General features: G+C 37.4%; 1 protein-coding gene across 4 annotated transcripts in view; it reads right to left on the bottom strand.

Moving 5' to 3' along the window:
• Nucleotides 1–2,220: 2,220 nt before the first annotated feature.
• LOC124266344 (protein fantom-like) overlaps nucleotides 2,221–19,888 on the bottom strand; it is a 63,536-nt gene continuing 45,868 nt past the window's right edge. For 2 of the 4 annotated variants that reach the window (XM_046701147.1, XM_046701148.1), the window contains 8 exons: nucleotides 18,563–18,697; nucleotides 12,320–12,348; nucleotides 11,835–11,877; nucleotides 9,677–9,879; nucleotides 7,074–7,263; nucleotides 6,153–6,237; nucleotides 3,950–4,083; nucleotides 2,221–3,567 (listed from right to left, as the gene is read on the bottom strand). In XM_046701147.1, coding sequence (XP_046557103.1) covers nucleotides 3,455–3,567; nucleotides 3,950–4,083; nucleotides 6,153–6,237; nucleotides 7,074–7,263; nucleotides 9,677–9,879; nucleotides 11,835–11,877; nucleotides 12,320–12,348; nucleotides 18,563–18,697 — 932 coding nt within the window. In that variant the 3' untranslated portion in view covers nucleotides 2,221–3,454. The remainder of the gene's footprint in view (nucleotides 3,568–3,949; nucleotides 4,084–6,152; nucleotides 6,238–7,073; nucleotides 7,264–9,676; nucleotides 9,880–11,834; nucleotides 11,878–12,319; nucleotides 12,349–18,562; nucleotides 18,698–19,888) is intronic. The other 2 variants (XM_046701149.1, XM_046701150.1) reach the window with 1 other exon arrangement.

Genomic DNA, 19,888 nt, shown 5'->3' with positions numbered 1-19,888 from the left:
CGGAGTCTCTACTGGTGGAATCTCCGATCCGACTAGTAGAGATTGCACAGAGGAGGTCTGTTTCTACACCAAGTTCTACATCCACAATATATTTACTGTTCTGTATTCCAAAGAGTGTTCATTATATCAGTGGGTAAGACTAGGTTGTAATCACAGTCACGCCTGATTGATTTGTCTGACAATTGGGATGTATGACTTTTGGGACGTAAACCCCTCCCAGGAATCCAGTCATTTCCCCACCTGGTCAACACTTGGTCAATTCTTCACCTACTATATCCCCACCCCATCGGAGATTCTACCAGTAGAGACTCCGATCGCAATCTCTACTAAAGTACTGTCGGAAATGCTAGAAATATGCTTTTTGACTTTTATGTAAAAATCAGAGATATTACAGTTGCTTAAATAACAAATATCACTTTAAGAAACATTTACCTAATGTAGACCGAGGGAATAAATTTTGAGACATGCCCTAAAATGTGTTTTTACATATGAAAATATAAAAAACTTAGAAAAATATGGGGTAGTGTGTGTGTGTGTGTGTTTGTTTTGAAATAATCATTAGCATTATTGTGCATAAGAAAGAATCCCATCACTTGTGTTATTTTATCGATTGATTGTAGAAATGTGCAACGTTTTAATAAATGTTTTGCATGTCAATAGTATATTTCTTTGCAAAAATATGGATGTGATTCGGTCAATTTAATCCAGTTGTGAACATTGGCCAAAGATTTAACTAAGTCACTGGTATAGCTTCCCAGTTTTGCTTTTGAGACGGTCCCTGTCTTGTCTGATTTGTTTACAATATTGTAAACTTGTTGATAAGACATACCAACAGATCTACAGGTTTTGTAATAAACCCTTTCTAAACTAATGAAAGGTTTACCTCTGTCTTTCTCAAGCACAAAAAAACTTATAAACCTTTGCAACAATCGACTGCAAATCGTTGGCCATAGTGAATGCTGTGATAAACATGTGCATGCATGACGGGAAACTAATTTATTAAGACTTAACATTTACATTAATTTTTCTTCAATGAAGAAATGATAATTAAGTCAAGTAACACAAACATTCAACATTTTATTTGTTTAAGAGAAACGTTAATTTATATTTTTGCACCACCTGTATTATTAGCATAAATTTAAAGACTATTTCAGATTTCTCATGTTAAACTCTGAAAAAATCTTGAGTTGTTGTTTTGGTACCACATTCTCTCCTGTAAACTGCCCTTTAAATGCATGGAAATGTTAAATTGATTGAAATAAAAATTAGGTACACTATAGGCGAGTTGATATATTGACAACATAGTTCATCTATCACCTTAATCAAAGTATTAAGGTTAAAAAGCATTTTTCTAGCATTTGCGACAGTACTTTAGTAGGATCAGAGATTCTACCAGTAGAGGCTGTGATCGCAATCTCTACTGGTAGAATCTCTGATTCTACCACATCGCAATCTCTACCCTGACATATCCTTCCTCTCAATATTGATCACTGTTTGTTTGTTGTTACTCCATAGAACATTCACTGCCCAAGGATCATACTTTTGAGTTTGTTTGCTTTAAAATACAATTTGGCTTCATTTGTTTACTGCCTCAAATCACAAATTCTGAAAAGTGCCACAGAACAGAAGTGTTCCTTCTGTAGTGCACTTGTGTGGGTGTAGATTCCATGGACCTAAGAAATGATAGAATGTATAAAATACCCTCAACAATATAGCTGTATAACTTCAAATCAGATCTTCCCATGTATATTATTTATCCAGATGCAGAAATCAGATTATTTACTACATCTTGAGAATTCAGATAATTTGGTACATCAAGCACTTAACCTGCCACCTACCAAATAGCTTATTTTGCTTCCATGGTCCTTCAGATTTATGTATTCAAAACACAGGGAAGCTTATTTGACGTTCAGTTGTTTATTAATTCACACAAATAAACATACCGGTATACAATCTACAATAATACACTTAAATGCAAGGTTAATATTTAAAATTTCTTTTGGCTATTTGACTAGGTGTGGAAATAATGTGATTGAATCTTGGCATAGATGTATACTTCTTTGTAAATTGCACTTGTAAACCAAGATCGTGAAATGCTAGAATCTAATAATCAAATCTAAAGGTAGAATATCCTCCCATGACAAAGGGACACAACTCTGCATGGTACAGTTTGTTACCTGAGACAACTGCGCAGAGTCTAGAAAGCACAACAATACGCAGTTAATATCTAAAGACATTTATTATATAAAGGCACATTGACTTTATTTGTACAAAACTAAGGGCACTATTTGTTATAATCCATCTGTATGATTCTGAAGTTATATCTACACTAGCTTTACACATTAACGACATCACTACTGAACATATAGATTAAGAAATTAAGACTACATGTAAAATGCAGTAATGTTAAAAATGATTCTAAAAAACGTTTCTATTGGAGGGAACTCAACTTTACAGAGGACGGTATCAGTTTCATACAGCTGTAACTATGTATCACAGACAATAATAAATAGATCTTTACACAAAGTACGGCTACGTATCACAGACAACAGGATAAGACACTATGTACAATATATTCTGAGAAAGGCACACACTAATTTACTGTCACTAAACAATAGCTGACTGGCCTGGTCTTATGGCAAATGTACAGACCCCGTGCAAAAGGTAATCGGACACTTGATGTAATTTCCATAGACTTACATGTTAATTTAGTGTAGCATAAATAATTTTCATGACTTTAATTTTCATAAGATCCAAGTCAAAGTTTGCACATCTGTGAGGAATCATCTTACCTATAATCACATAATTTCTGTTTAATGTTCCGTTGCTTATTTATCGAATAGCAACAATTTAATCAACATATGTACAGTGCCGTGAATTAACATGGCGGCCTATGGGATTGTGGAATTTGGAACCATACGCAAGTTGGTAAATGTGATGTCATGTCATTAGTTAAATAGTGAAAATGTGAAATTATGTGCACAGAGCAGAGATGATTTCAAATTTGCCTGTCATATTTTACATAGATCCATCCCAAACTCACTTCATGAAAATTATTTATGCTACAGTGAATTAACATGTAAGTCTATGGAAATGACATCAAGTGTCCGATTACTTTTTGCACGGGTCTGTACACGCATTCAATATTCAGGACACAGATCACATATTTGTTAAAATAATGCAGTATCTGACAGCACTTTTATTCGACCAGTGATACTTCAATTGATTATGGTATGTCCAGGCAATGTTAATATGACACTGAAATATATTCAGTTAATATTCCAGTAACACTTAGATGTATTCAGCCCTTCTTTCAGTGACACTCAGGTGTTCTATCCATAAGTCAATGACATCAAATCATGCACGGTACATCATTCAGTCAGGACAAGGCATTCATTCACGATTCAGAACAAAGCTTCAGTATCATTCATTCATTAGGTCAGCTGGGTTGAGTTCAGTATGTGCCCTCCACCTGCATCTCCCTCTCCACGGCCTCCAGAGCTGCCAGACATTCCACTGTCAGGTTCATCTGGCCGATCACCTTTGTCTCGTCATTCACGTCCAGAACTGAAAAGTCCAGTACAATGATGACCACAGGATCCAAAGGCTAAAGTATACATGTGACAGAGATCTTAAAAATTGCCTCTTATGTAAAGCATGTTTCACTGAAAATCAATTCTAACCCAGATCTTCATGGGTATAATTGGAAAGGAAGGTCCAAAGAGATATATTTCTCAGATATTTACAATTGCGGGTCAAACCCATTAGAATCAGCATGGTGCTGACAAACCATTCATCATAATCATGAACAATGTGGGATGTCAAACCCTATGCTAACACAGCAAAGCAAGTTGCTGAGACAAACGGGCCACCAGTGTCCCCCAATACTTATCATGTAGATGAGATCCTTAATGACCATGTGATATTTGACTCCTGATGAGATACTCACTATCAATATCTGTATCCTTGACATCCTTCTTCTTGAGTAGAATGTCCTTGACACTGACATAGACCACACCCACATCCTCACAGTCTGCATCCTGGTCGTCCTCCGGTGGTTCACTGACCAAAGTGAACCTGATCCTGAATACAGAGTTCAATTTAAAAGTGAGTGGGAGTGTTTGGTTTAATGTACCTCTGAATAGTTTTTTGGGGTTATATCATGGCACCTGAGTGAGTGAGTTTGGTTTTACGCCGCCTTCAGCACTATTCCAGCAATATCATGGCAGGGGACACCAGAAACGGGCTTAACACATTGTACCCATGTGGGGAATCGAACCCAGGTCTTCGGCACCTGAGCTTGATAGAGGAGGAAAGCCCAAAGATATGCTTGTCTCAGACATTTACCATTTTGATGAAATTAACCAGTATGGGTATGGTGCTGACAAACTGAAAAAAGTAATGACGACAAAATGTATTTGAATCGATGATCATTGAATCCATCTACAACAAAGGGATGTCACTCTATGCTAAGATAAATTTGGACACTCATGCCTGAAGTTCAGTTCAGAGAAACATGCATCAGTTTCACAGAAAATGTAGGCATACAGTGAAATTAATGTTTAGCGTAGAATAATCATGGTTTCAATTAATTTCTAAAAGCAATGGTGTGCAAAAGTATTTGCAACATTTTAGCATGACAAAAGTGTTACCAATTGGTGTAATGTTAAAAAATCGCTTGAAAGAATAAATATAATAACCATAAAATAACTATATTCCATTCTGTGTAAAATACAATGACTAGATAATACTGAAGATCAACTTCAATATTTTTGAGCAGATTCTACACCATTATCTAGAAAGTGATCTACACCAAGGTTTCAAACTATGCTTCAGCCATCCATGTACACCTGGCCTCAAGTCTTTCAACATAATCCCCTGTAAAGTTCTTTCTAATATTTTCCGGGATATTTTGTCACTGCCACCAGTAGACAGGGTTTCAGATCAGTTGTCGTTCAAATTGTCCAGAGTGAGTAAATGCTATTTAATGCCACATCAGTAACCTTGCTGTTATTCAGGGCGATCACAATGTCTTGAAAACCTATCAGTATTGGTACTTTTATAATAAACATGTTCTTTCAAATTTTAACAAAATCATAAAAATGACATTACACCATTTCCCTCTTGTGCAAGCACTGCCTGGCGCTCGGCATTAATGGGTACAACAAGGACTGGTCGGCTCGGAGACAGTATATTGTGTCTGAGTGGGGTATTCATGCTTTACTGCGGCATGGTATCTCAGTGGGCTAGCACTATAAAACCAGCTTCAGTCTGGGCTAGTACAAGCAGCCCCACATACACATACACACGCATGCACGTCGTCATATGAGCGAAATATTCTCAAGCACAACATTAAACCCAATTTCACCTCACCTCACCTGTTGTATATATGCTACAAGTAAGAGATACCATCCAGTTCTACTCCACTGTTTTACACTAACACTCATGACTAAACCATAATCATAACTGTCTCCTGGATTCATCCTTCAGAAACATTACACCACCATAAACACATTGTATATCGCAACACAAAGGTGGTTCAATCAGAACTATCACTACAAGAAAGAAGGTGATATAACCACCTTCAGTAACATACAGTAGAACACGGATATAACGAACTCCAAGGGACCAAGAAATGTAGTTCGCTATATCCGGTGTTCGTTATTCACATTTGACCGCCATCTTGGATTGTAGAGATGTAGAGACACGTATATGCTGAGGCTACAAATCTTTATTCTTGTACATGTATATTGACATAACATTAAAATTCTGAATTGATCATTCACAGACATTAGCTAGAACATGTTTAACAATCTCAACAATATGTTGATTCGCCGCCAACAAGGTTGATGTATACCGCTAAGTGGATGAGCTGACACTGAGCTGACACTGAGTGAGTTCGCTAATCACGTCGTTAATTGGGCTTGGGGGTAGTAAATCAGTTCGCTATAGCCGTTAATTCGCTACTCACGAGTTCGTTATTCGCGTATAATTCTAATGATATCATAAAGGATTGTTGACGGGACTTTTAAATTTGTTCGCTATATCCGTTTGTACGTTATATCCGTGTTCGCTATATCCGTGTTCTACTGTATCCACTTTGTAAATGCCATTCAAAAGATCAAGGACTCTGAGCAGAGAGACACACTGACCTTCCTCCATCTGGGTCATCAGGCAGCAACATACTGGCCAGGTACTGCCTCCTCTCGTAGTTCTTCTCCATGTCCACTTGTATAGCTGTCAACAGAGGTTTCATCTCAGTTACATTACCTTAGATGCACAGGTACATGAAATCCTTTCCAAGTTGTTTCTTTGAAGATTAATGCAATACTCCTGCCATATAAGGTAGCCTGGTAATGAGTGAGTGAGTGAGTTAAAATTTAACGTCACACTGGCAATATTTCAGCCATATCGTGACGAACCTGGTAATGATGAAGTTTGGACCAAACAAACCAGTGGTTGATATTCTGAGCCTATACCAATGCCATCAGGGTTTTGTGACATACAATTTATCACATCATTGAGTTTTTCCACTCGAAACAGCCTCAAGCCAAAGTGAGTATTGTAGACCAATATTAACCAGAACCATGCTGTTAGACAGTGAATTGGGTTTAGCACTGCTCTGAATAGCAGACAGGTCAATTACCACATCCTCCTTACAACCTTGGGACTGGTCATTTATTAGAGGGCTTGGTTGGTCACCAGAAATGGAACTGTCTCTGACAGTTTGTAACAAAATATGAAGTGCTTTTTCATTTGTCTTTTCGGGGAGGGTCATGAAAACTATGTCCCATGACATAGAGAAAGTCATACACATATAAAACAAAATTTAGGGGAGGGATACTAGTTTTTGACCTGTGACCCACCAGAAAAATCAATGACTGGTCTGCAAGGAATGCAACTCTACAAAAGCCTTGAAGAACCAGCACGGACAGATTTCAGACTTGATCTAAATCTTGTTGCTAGACAAATATGAAATATCATTTAAAACAAACAGGATTGTCACTGACTAATCAGTCTCGAGTTGTGTCTGATAAAAACTGACAGGCACATGAGTACATGAGAGTACTGACTTTTGGTGAAGTTGTAAGTAATCTGCTGGTATGGTTTCGGTTTGGGCAGTGAGAAGGGTGTCTCTGTCTCCTGGGGATCCAGGCCTAGGAACTTGTACTCCACAAACAGCTGCTTGATGTTGTCGCGGGACATCATGGCGCAGTCCTCCTCCAAGGTCAGGTTGGAGATGATGACAGTAACAGTGTTCCCCTGCAACACATCATGTCTGTACTGCAACAGTGTGCATGACTTGTGTTCTAATAATCTAGCATTGAGTTTCATTGAGTATGTTATGTTTATTAGTTTTCGAGTTGGATTGCAATTCATTGGTCCGCTCTTGAGCCAAACAGACTATAGTCACAACCATATGCCGCCGTCATGAACGACCTTCACCTTGGTGTACCGCTAAGTATTCTTACGCGAATGCTCGATTATCTTCATATAAATTCACGTACGATTTGCTTCTTTTTTTAAAGAGTAATTTTAAGAATGACATTATATGCCAAAGGCTCGTATAATACAATTTTTATTCCATATATATGATATTAATGATACGGAAACACACAAGGTTAATAATCTCTATGTGTCTAAGGTTGGTAAGTCACTGTTCAAGCCATCTATCACGGTATCAATCTATCAAGGTATCTAAGGTTGGTAAGTCACTATTCAAGCCATCTAGCATGGTATCAATGAACTATCAATCTATCAAGGTATCTAAGGTTGGTAAGTCACTGTTCAAGCCATCTATCACGGTATCAATCTATCAAGGTATCTAAGGTTGGTAAGTCACTGTTCAAGCCATCCATCACGGTATCAATCTATCAAGGTATCTAAGGTTGGTAAGTCTGTTGTTCATCTATCATGCCATCTATCATGGTATCAATCTATCAAGGTATCTAAGGTTGGTAAGTCACTGTTCAAGCCATCTATCACGGTATCAATCTATCAAGGTATCTAAGGTTGGTAAGTCACTATTCAAGCCATCTATCACAGTATCAATCTATCAAGGTATCTAAGGTTGGTAAGTCACTATTCAAGCCATCTATCACGGTATCAATCTATCAAGGTATCTAAGGTGGGTAAGTCACTGTTCAAGCCATCTATCACAGTATCAATCTATCAAGGTATCTAAGGTTGGTAAGTCACTGTTCAAGCCATCCATCATGGTATCAATCTATCAAGGTATCTAAGTTTGGTAAATCACTGTTCAAGCCATCTATCACGGTATCAATCTATCAAGGTATCTAAGGTTGGTAAGTCACTATTCAAGCCATCTAGCATGGTATCAATCTATCAAGGTATCTAAGGTTGGTAAGTCACTGTTCAAGCCATCTATCACAGTATCAATCTATCAAGACACTAAGGTGGGTAAGTCACTGTTCAAGCCATCCATCATGGTATCAATCTATCAAGGTATCTAAGGTTGGTAAGTCACTGTTCAAGCCATCTATCACAGTATCAATCTATCAAGGTATCTAAGTTTGGTAAATCACTGTTCAAGCCATCTATCATGGTATCAATCTATCAAGGTATCTAAGGTGGGTAAGTCACTGTTCAAGCCATCTATCACGGTATCAATCTATCAAGGTATCTAAGGTTGGTAAGTCACTGTTCAAGCCATCTATCACGGTATCAATCTATCAAGGTATCTAAGGTTGGTAAGTCACTATTCAAGCCATCTATCACAGTATCAATTTATCAAGGTATCTAAGGCTGGTTAGTCACTATTCAAGCCATCTATCACGGTATCAATCTATCAAGGTATCTAAGGTGGGTAAGTCACTGTTCAAGCCATCTATCATGGTATCAATCTATCAAGGTATCTAAGGTGGGTAAGTCACTATTCAAGCCATCTATCACGGTATCAATCTATCAAGCGTATCTAAGGTTGGTAAGTCACTGTTCAAGCCATCTATCACGGTATCAATCTATCAAGGTATCTAAGGTGGGTAAGTCACTGTTCAAGCCATCTATCACGGTATCAATCTATCAAGGTATCTAAGGTCGGTAAGTCACTGTTCAAGCCATCTATCACGGTATCAATCTATCAAGGTATCTAAGGTCGGTACGTCACTGTTCAAGCCATCTATCACGGTATCAATACAGAGATGCTAACCCCAAAGTGTTGCAAATAGTAGTTTCAAGGATCAAACTTAGAAGTTTGACCATCAAATTAGTAGTCAACTAAATACTTAAAATCATGATGGATTCTGAGAAAGATAAATATGACACTAATCAAGAGTGAAGCTTTAATTTCACATACCTCCAATAACAGATTTCCAAATTAACAGCATTACATTTCTTCTTGTCGTCTCTTTTTGGCGAAAATGGACTTAATCGACAAAAATATATGTTTTTGTCTATATCTCCAAATTTTCGTAGAATTTCTTGTGCAATCTTATTGGCGTAGTTTGAGGCTAAAATTCGTAGAGACTACAATAAAATCATAGAGGTTGGCATCTCTGTCAATGGTAGGGTACTCACTCTTCAAGCTGTCTATCATGGTTTCAATATGATACTCACTGTTCAAGCCGTGTATCATGGTTTCAATATGGTACTAACTGTTCAAGCTGTTTATCATGGTTTCAATATGGTGTCACAGTATCAATGGTAGGGTACTTACTGGTTTGGAGGCTCTGATTTTCCTCTTGGATGGCAGTGACTTCATCATCACAAGCCCTTCACTGTCTGACTCTATCTTTATTGGCTCGGACTCCGACTCCGACACCTTCTCTGATGGTGGCGAGGAGTGTACCTCGGGCTGTGTTTCTGTCAGTGTGTTGCCCTGACTCTCCAGTTCTTCCGTGATCTCTTCATCAATTGAACCTGTCGACACATATTTCCAATGCAGGAGTGTTTACAATGGTCAAGGAAATTCTTTTGGCCAAGAACATGAGTAATTAGAAGCAGACGTGACACAGAAAGAAAATGGAGAAGACGTACAGTTGCAGGCAAAGACAAAACTTACTCTGTATTAATGAGTCCGATGGTTTTAATGCCATGTGGAATCAACACTGTTCCCATTATATAACAGCATGTCAGCTGAATGTGGGAGGACAGACCAAAGTGACAGGTGCTTAAAATGTTTACCAAATTTAAAAAAAAATAAAATGTTCGAGCAGAGGCATGGGGCATTAATAATAATTTATATTGCCCTAACTCCACACTAGGTATGCTCACAGTGCTTACAATCAATAACACCACACATTATTACCCCAGATAATCCAAGCTGCCTGTTAGGCGCTAGAAGGTTATAGTCACATGACTTTATCCAATGGGTACCCACTTTCCTGCTGGGTGAACAGAGGCAATTTTGAACAAACTCACTTGCCTAAGGTGAGACCACATGCATCACATGTGCTTCGTTGTGGGGCAGGACTGAAGTCCTAGAATCTCTTAGGAGTCAACACAGTCACCCATCCAAGGACTCTCCGAGCTCGACATGCTTAACGTCACCGATCTGTGACCTGAGATTTGTGCACAGGACCACACGCCACCACATTCATACCACATTATCGAGTTACCCAAGAATAAAAAAAAAATTTATAATTTTTCTAGTGTATCCAAATCCAAGGGACACAACTGCAGTGCCTCAGACAAATGGTCAACTAATTCACCCATATTGATAAAAGTGACCAAAATGTAGTAAGTGAGTGAGTGAGTTAAAGTTTATAGTCACAGCGGCAGTATTTCAGCCATATCGTGACTTAAGACAGTTAAGTTCATGACAAATGTGCAATTTTAAAAATCTGTCAACGAAGGACAGTAAAACCAACTAGTATATCACAGTAATAGGAAATGAAACTAGCGTATATCTCTAAAATAGGAATTCAAATTAGGACAATACGATATAAAATAAGGCTGAGGATCGCCAACAACTGAAGGTAGATCACCACTCTAGGGACCATGGGGACTTAAAGTACTTTGGCTACCTGCATGGACCCTAGCTGGATTTATACCATCCCTTCAGCCACTGGCGACTGTACTGATATTTAGCCATAATAAAACAAATATTCTATGATTAAACTGACTTGGGAAGTTTTGGGACTTACATACCCTCTCAGGAGGACCAAAATGTAGCAGTATCTTACCTCAAAATATCCTACCAGCATGTGACATCTACAGATGCCAAATGGATGGTAGACATGAGGACATGAGGAAGGTCACAAGGGAATTACTTTTCCACACACAACTTATTTGCAGAAAAATCATGTGATGCCAAAACTTACCACCATAATAAACATAAATTGCTCAGGGAATTTCATACACATTCAGCCAGTCTAAACTGAGTCCGTCTTCTAAACTTACATATTTTCCAAAAGTATCACGTCGAACATCCACAGATATGAAACCATGAAACCATCTTATAGGTATGAGATATGAGTAGTAAGCAGATGACTTCACTCATGACCTTAGTGCTGTGATATTCCTGCTCAAGTATGATCTTGAGAATACACAAAATATGCATCAATTTGATGGCAAAATGGTGCAACATTAGGGTATGTCAGAAACATTTTAGAACTCATGCATGTCAGATACCTTACAACTCACTTTGAAACCTAGCTAATGATTATTCACACATTACATGCATTTTGAAACTGCTAGTCATAAGATAAATGATACTTAATGGCTACCCGTCTCATAATCTCTGCTTGCAGTTGGCTTTCCTCTGTAACTTAGCATAAGGTGCCTGATTTGCTTCAGAGAGAATATCGTATACAAATGTACAAATCATCCCAGAATCTATAACTATCATTAGGGCACTAATCAACCTTACTGACCTTCATCTTCAAACATTGTGTCATCCATTGGCTTTGGCGAAGGCTGAAAACACAGACTCTGGCAGTGAGAAATCTAAATACAATCAACAGTGAATAACTATTTTATGACATAATGATATATCTCCTTTCTTTTATGACAAATACTCTGGACACATTAACACCAATGCCTTTTTTTCAGAAGAGGAGTTTGGTTTGGTTGTTTAACGCTGCACTCAGCAATATTCCAGCTATATGATGTGTCAACCAAGGACCAGACAATCCAGTGATCAACATTATGAGCACTGTGCAGCTGGGATACTATGACATGTGTCAACCAAGTCAGAGCCTGACCAAAAGATTACGTTAGTCGCCTCGAATGATAAGCATGGGTTGCTGAAGACCAATCTCAATCCAGATCTTCACAGGTTAGAAGAGGAGTAACAATTCTTATCTAACCTTAGCAAGCTTATTGACAAGAGGCAGCACAAGAAAATAAAAGTGCATACCTTAGGAGTTACCTCTCCAGCTTTGGAATCTGAAAGAAACCAAATAGTTTGTAGCGACAGTCAACCTCAAGATATTAAACACAATATCACTATTGTAGTGTTTTGCACACTGTAGGGTGTGGATATAAGTCCTATTGAATATGTTCATTACTGTTATTATAAATAAATATCAATACTTTTAAATATCAGCTCTTAAAAAGAGCTTTCATTTATTACAGATATCAATAGCCATTTACTTTAGTATGTTACCATATATCAGTTCAATTAATATGTTTCAGAAATGGTGTTTGTTCACACCAACAACATATTATCTATTTTACATTTTAAAACTTAACATTCCTTTATTTAACTCAATTTCATTACACCGATCTCCATCTGCAAAGAAAGGTACACAAAACTGAAGACATCAGAGCAATGTTATTGTTCTAGTGCCGACATCTTGTGTTATAATCTTCTCATTAGTACAGTTAGTGAACAGCTACTCAAAGCAAACAGTCAATATATATACAAAAGGTGATTGAATACAAGAGCGTTGTCATATGTACGGTTAGTAATGTTACCAGAGACAATATTCATACAATACTTTACATGAAGCTATACACTGATTGTTGTAGACAGTCAACACAGCAGTGTCAGTGGTAAGCTAATGCCACGTTGTGTAGGGTGTTCCTATATCACCAGCAGCTGGGCATCCCCTGTTCTCTTCCCACAGAGGTTATTTGTCATATCTTCCGACGAACCTCTGTTCTAATACGGCCATATTTCCTGTTTTTGTAAAATCCCCTAGCCGCAAAAAAAATCGCAACACAAATTATCTCCCTTCTTTCTATCCAATCAGAACACGTTTTACATCGACTTAGATCCAACTTGACTAATGCAGGCAAATATGGGGCCACAAATATCCTTCCTCTGCCGGGGACTTGTGTTGATGTTACACAGAAGACATTTAATGGCTAGCTTGTCTGTTGTCAACGAGAGGCAATGGAGACGCCATTGATCAGCCATTTCATGACTGAGTTCTGTCTAGAAGAAATGTTTGCGCATCGCGCATGGGAGGAGGTTCTAGTTTTCTCGAAGCATACAGGAAATTACCGAGGCTTTGCAAATGATCACTATTGAAACAGCGTAGCTGATTGCACAACTAAATCTGATTGCAACCAATCACGAATCCTGAACACTCCATGAAAGGGCCATTAGAACAGAGGTATATACAGAGAAGATATGACAAGTGCCTCTGTGGGAAGAGAATCGGGCATCCCTTGACCAGACAGGAGACATACATATATTGGATGATGATGGATGAAGTGAGCTTGATGATGTGTATTAGGAACAGATGTTTAATTTTATTGACGAAAACAAAATCATTAACGAAGGAAACAACCTCATCTGGAAAGATATTGAACCATGGGGTTGCAACTTGTCCTGCAACATTTCAAAGCAGTCTGTGACCAGCCACTTGTTCAAAGCCAGAGTGTAGTCAATTTCTGCTTGAAGTAGTAAGTTCAGTACTGGTAAATAGACGTTGACATATTAACACTTGTATGTGGTGATTATTATGCTAAGAGCCAAGTTCAGATCAGCAGTGTCAAATGTATTTGGCACATACTAGTATTCTGAAAAGTTCTGAACACATATTTGTTTTTGTCTAAAGTCAGGCTCAGTAATATTTATGCACTATGATGTTGACCTATTGACCTATTCTGCACCCAGTGTCAGATTGATATTGTAAGCATGATCCAGTGCCTAGTTCAGCCTGCACGACACACTTGTCTGCTTGCCAGCACTTCTCCTTGACATTATTTCATTTTTGTTTGTTATTATATGGGCAAAACTAGCTAAGCTTCCTAAACCTAATAGAAATTTACTAGACACAGGTCTCCTACAAGTGTCTCAGTTAACAGTCCTGCCCCACAACAAAGCACATGTGATACATGTGGTCTCACCTTAGGCCAGTGAGTTTGTTCAAACTTGCTTCTGTTCATCCAGCAGAAAATGGGTACCCGGTGGGATAAGCCATGTCACTATTAACCATCTAGTGCATCACAGGCAGCTTGGGTTATCCGGGATAATAATTATCAGATTGTAGTGATTTGTGTGTGCCCCTCCGTGATGCGGAATTCAGCGCATAACAAATGCCCTTATTATAATATGGGCAATAATTAGCTGAGCTCACTAAAATGAACAGAAATTTACTAGACACAGGCTTACTACAAGTGGCTTAGCTGACAGATTGCAAGTTGCATCACAGACCATGACCGAAACACCAAAGCTACAAAATGAATATTTGATTACTATAACAAAGTACATATATTTCAACACATCCCCTTCACCACAATATCTGCAATGTCGAGATTAGCCGTATCCTTGAAGCTATGGCTGTACGGGGTTATTGCCAGCTGAGATCTATTACACATACCAACTTCCCAATGAATAAACACATATATAGTGTATAACAGGTACAAAGCTGTTTTTACAAGCACTGAACATGCAGTATTAACTTGCACATAACAGTTAACACACTTAACTTATACATGTTAACATCATTTCATGCCATTCTTTGTTTATCAAAACAAAAAAATCCTGAGATTTTGAAAAGAGTCATTGTAACAAAAATATTTGCAGTCAATTGTTTTCACTTTTTTTACTTGATGTTAGAGTTGACAGTGGTTTGAATCAAACATGTTTCAAACCATGTTGAACTGTTTTGTTCAATAGAACGCTTGCAATTACTGCATATTTATTTTGAGGACCCCCAAAAAGCAGTCTGAAGAAGGGGGTTGGCTTTTCTACAGGATACACTTATACACTTTTGTGAAACCTTTTCCGAAGTCTGATCATGACGAAAAAATGAGTGAAGATTGGGGGGAGGGAACCCTTACCTACGGAGCTCACCTGGAAACTTGACCATGTGCATGTCAACAAATGCAGCTAATTCAGATAGTTTTGTCAGCACAAACATATTAATAACAAGGTCCTTATGACATTTTATATACAGAATATTCTGCTGTCCATGCAACACTGACCATCACTTTGCATTCATAAATATTTGGCTATTCTAATGCTTTTGGTTGAAACTTAAGAGTACTGGTTTGACATCAAAATACAGTAGTTTAAGTAAAAAGACAGATACATTTAGCTTCATATCTGTGTAACTGTAAAAAATATCTGGTGAGCAATTTGAAAGGATTTGTGCTGTCAAACATGATAGATGAAATATTGACATAGCAACCACTTTAATAAATTTTTATATGACCAGTCTGAAATAGACAAAATTCCTGCTTGACAATGATACAAGAATCTGTATCAAACCATCGCACTCTCGTAATAAAGAAGTTGTTATCCATAAATTTGTCTGTTTTGTACTTCCCAGCTTCTGAAATGCCACTGAATGAAGTGACCAGTCTGAATTGCAGATTCTTGACATGCATTCCATGACACAAGATCATCTACCCAGGTGAGATAAAATTGGAGGTTCCTGAATTTTAGAAAAGACTACGCCGCCATATTGAAATCTAAACCAATCAATAAACAATGATGGCAATGAACATGATGAAATATGTACACAGCTGATGCTCTGAGGCTTGATTTTCAGCTGATTGACAGCTGATTGACGCGATGTCAGTTACATTATGTAGGACATCCAGGTGCTAGCGCAGCACATGAAGTGTTATTCATGCCCACGTTTATAACATATTGACTACAGGTGGGCCTGCGTGCACATGCTTCCTACCACTTCGGGATAATTGTGTCCGTGCCTTGGGTCTGGGGACGGGCTTTCGAGTGCCTAAAACAGGAGTTTACACTGACGTCATCAGAGACAAATAGCTTATTGATATGGAGGTGATTTCTCCCCTTTCCCTCTTTCTTTCATCAATACAGATCAATGCATGATGCTGATATTAGAGGAATTAGTTCGTGAGATTCACAGGCAATTCACAGAATCATTCATGGCAATTTGCCATGGTAACACTCACAAATACAGATATCACAGAGACTTGAATTTGTATGATATAAAATTCATCTATAACACAGCTTGACACAAGTACTAGTCACAAACTAATTCCTGAGTTAACCTTATAGAAGGCTCATATCCTCCGATTGATCTAGTCCCTGGATGTTAATAAAAGAAGCCCGAGACAGAGAAAATGAACTTACTTCTCAACAATTTGAGGCCAGAGCTTTAACTTGCTTTTTGAATATTTCTAATTTTGGCCCCAAAATTCAGTTCTGCAGGTCAGAAAAATACAACTTTTTTCTTTTCTAATTTACTCTTGCAATTTGTCATAGACTGCCCTGTTTAGAGCTTGAATATTAATAAAGTTGAAATTATATATTTTCTTATACACATTTTTATAATTCATGGTTATTGGTATGAAAACCCTCAGCTTTTCATTTTCTAAATTGTATTTTCACATTTCATGTGGGAATTGGCAGATTGATACACAAATATTTAAAAAAGTCTGACCTGAGGTAAATTTTACAAAAGTGACAACACCAAGAATGAGTGAGTGAGTGAGTATGGTTTTATGCCGCTTTTAGCATTATTCCAGCAATATCACGGCAGGGGGACACCAGAAATGGGCTTCACACATTGTACCCATGTGGGGAATCACACCAAGAATGAAGATATGATGCTCAACATAATCTGACTTTAACCATCAGATATCAATAGTAGTGTGTAGATGATATCTTTGAAATAATATACTGCAGTGCAAATGATAAGTGAAATATGATATATTTATGTCATTGTCAAGAAAGAGAAGAAATAATCTGAAAAATAAAATAGAAAAGAAAAAATTCATGACTCAGCATGAATATAACTACCCCCCATTCTTCTTCAAAAGCAATGGAGGAAGAACAAAACTAAAGTGATATATATAAGGTACAAATCAGATAAACATTAAAAATGTTGTGAATGAGTAGGGTACTCAACTACTTGATGGATGTAGGATTAACGCTTATTTCAAATGAAAAATATTGGACCCAATAACAATATTGCTGAACTGGTCATATTGGTATACCTGACATCGCCTAATAAAAATTTCAGGGTTAGAAATATAATTTTCAAAACCATGTGGCAACATAAAAATGTCAACAGTTGAGTTTATCTGGTGCCAGAGCAGAAATTTGTTGTGCTCTGTTTTCAGGAATCAACACAAATTCAAAGATGGAAATATTCCAATTAATTTCGAAACCTGAACCAAAGTCAGCCAGTCAGCTTCAGCTTTGCAAAAAATAATGCATTGAGAAGTTATGCAAAATGGGAAACAATTTATTTAATTCAATCATTCTAAAAACTGCAAAAGAATGACAGATGAAAAATAACTAAGGTATAAAAATTCTGTTAATAAGATGTGAAAACTGATTACATTTGATCAAACATGTTTCCCATTTTGATAGCATCTTCTCTGTACACAATACCTATATCAAACTAAACCAGATGAAACTACAATGAACACTGAAATCTGAGAGAACCTGAAATAAAACTCTGTAATGGTGAATGTAAGGACAAAGACCTAGGGAACTATAGGTCGAGTGCAGAGTGTGAAACCTCAGTAATCCATGTATTACCTTCATTCTATCATGATAGATACCTGGCCCCATTCATTACCATAGCTACATACTGAGTTTAATTTGAAAGGCAACTAAAAACAACCATCCTGTTAAAAACCTCTTAGGCCTTAAAAAAAAAATGTTGTGGTTCCGATTACCAAACCGACCCTTGAATTCTGGTGCCGACCCTATTTTTTTTAAGCGATATGAATAAAATAAGCTATCAGATGCCATTGTTTGTTCCCAGCACCGAGAGACATCGGTCATTCTGATAGAGAAAGTCAACATGATGTCCGAAAGCTTGATTGAAAGTCAACATGATGTGTGTTTGAAAAGACATGCTTTACTTGATTGAATAAACAATCTACACTTTGATAAATGTGTTATTAGTTTGTAAAACATAAATGTAAAAAATCCTACCTTAAAGAGGTGTAATCGGAACCACAACATTTTTTTTATTTGTCCTTATTAGCTGGATGCATTTTGTACTAAGATGGATATTGGGAAGATACTTTGGTAAAACGCTTTAGTTGCAAATGGGTCCAGGATAATAATCAATGTGGATAATAATCAATGTAGAATGATGATAATACCCTGGATAGTCGAGGGTGGAGTACGGGCTGAGCGTGCAGATAACTATGAGACTTCTGCTAACTCAAGCTGGGGACGTAAGCAGCTACAGTTGGTTACCTTCCTCCGACCCCGATTCAATCATCATGTGACGATTACGGGGGGAGGGGGAGGGTTTCGGCTGAAGCTCCTCCCCCTCGGTGTCATCCTCTGTGGTCACATGACCTCCACGATGATCCTGTGAGTCTAGGGGGACTATAAGACGTGAAGGGACGTAACTTTAGAGCTTATTAGTTATACAAAATATCATCATAGATAACAGCTAGTATCCCATATCAAGTGAATGTTAAGCATTAAAAGCATCATCACAGCACAGCAATGTCTTTGAAGGTATCACTAGGATTTAAGAATTCAAAGTAATCCTGAAACACAAACATTAGGAACTATATTCAAACAGGTTTCACACACAGGGTATCATTTTATCATGCAGATGATACATCCTCAAAAACCAGGTCACGGTGGACATTAACAATGAAACTGTATCCATGGTAATAATTGTATACACAAATCAAGATGATGAAGTAGATGTGTCTTTAATATGCTTAGAGATGAAAAATATTAAAATCGTTCTAGTTAATAATATATATCAGTCATGAAAACTTAGAGTCAACTGTGCCTAAATGTGACTAGTCTAAAATTTTGGAAAGAAAAATTATACCAAGAAATTAGGATTCTGTGGAGCCTTTTTCATGATCATTTACACTTTAGATAACTGAATATCTTGGAAACAAAAACATAGATTCTGGTCGCAATTTTTAAAAATTAGTATCATTTAAAAAACAATATTCCAAACAAAAATTGATAACATTAACAGAAATTCTGCATGATGTATTCAACATGATGCATATTCAGTGTTGGTAGTTTTCTGCTCAGAATATAGAGATTGTAATGGTCTCTTTGGATAATAAAGTACTATTTTATCTGGTCCTCCCTATAATGTCACCTTCGCTGGCAAGGTTTGTACAGATACAAAACAACTTCATTCAAGGACTTTTCAAGATTTCTCATGGTTTTCACATGTCATTTTGAAGGCCTTTTTAACTGGGTTATTAGCCCCTGTCTGTCAATACATACATTAGTTGTAAGACCGAAAATGAAAAATATTTTCACCATAAAAAAATACATTAATCATGGTCTTTGGCAGACCAATCTATAAATCACACTCAAACTTTTTAATACATATGTTATTTTGTACAAATACAAGGTCTTTCATGCATTTGCTTATTTTCAAGGTTACACTAAAAGAAATACGCTTTTCAAGAGGGACCTTAAAGGCCGTTCAAGCCTGTATGAAGTTTGCCTGGTTTCTGAGGATGAAAGGGTATTAACAGATCATGCAACATGCATTTTTAGCATTTTTGAGATTATTCATTTCCAAAAGAGAAT

This window comes from Haliotis rubra, unplaced genomic scaffold (assembly GCF_003918875.1).
Source record: "Haliotis rubra isolate DU_JTF1 unplaced genomic scaffold, ASM391887v1 Scf125, whole genome shotgun sequence".
Taxonomy (NCBI): Eukaryota; Metazoa; Mollusca; class Gastropoda; order Lepetellida; family Haliotidae; genus Haliotis; species Haliotis rubra.
Note: the sequence above shows the minus strand (reverse complement) of the source record. Positions and strands in the feature narration are given on the sequence as shown.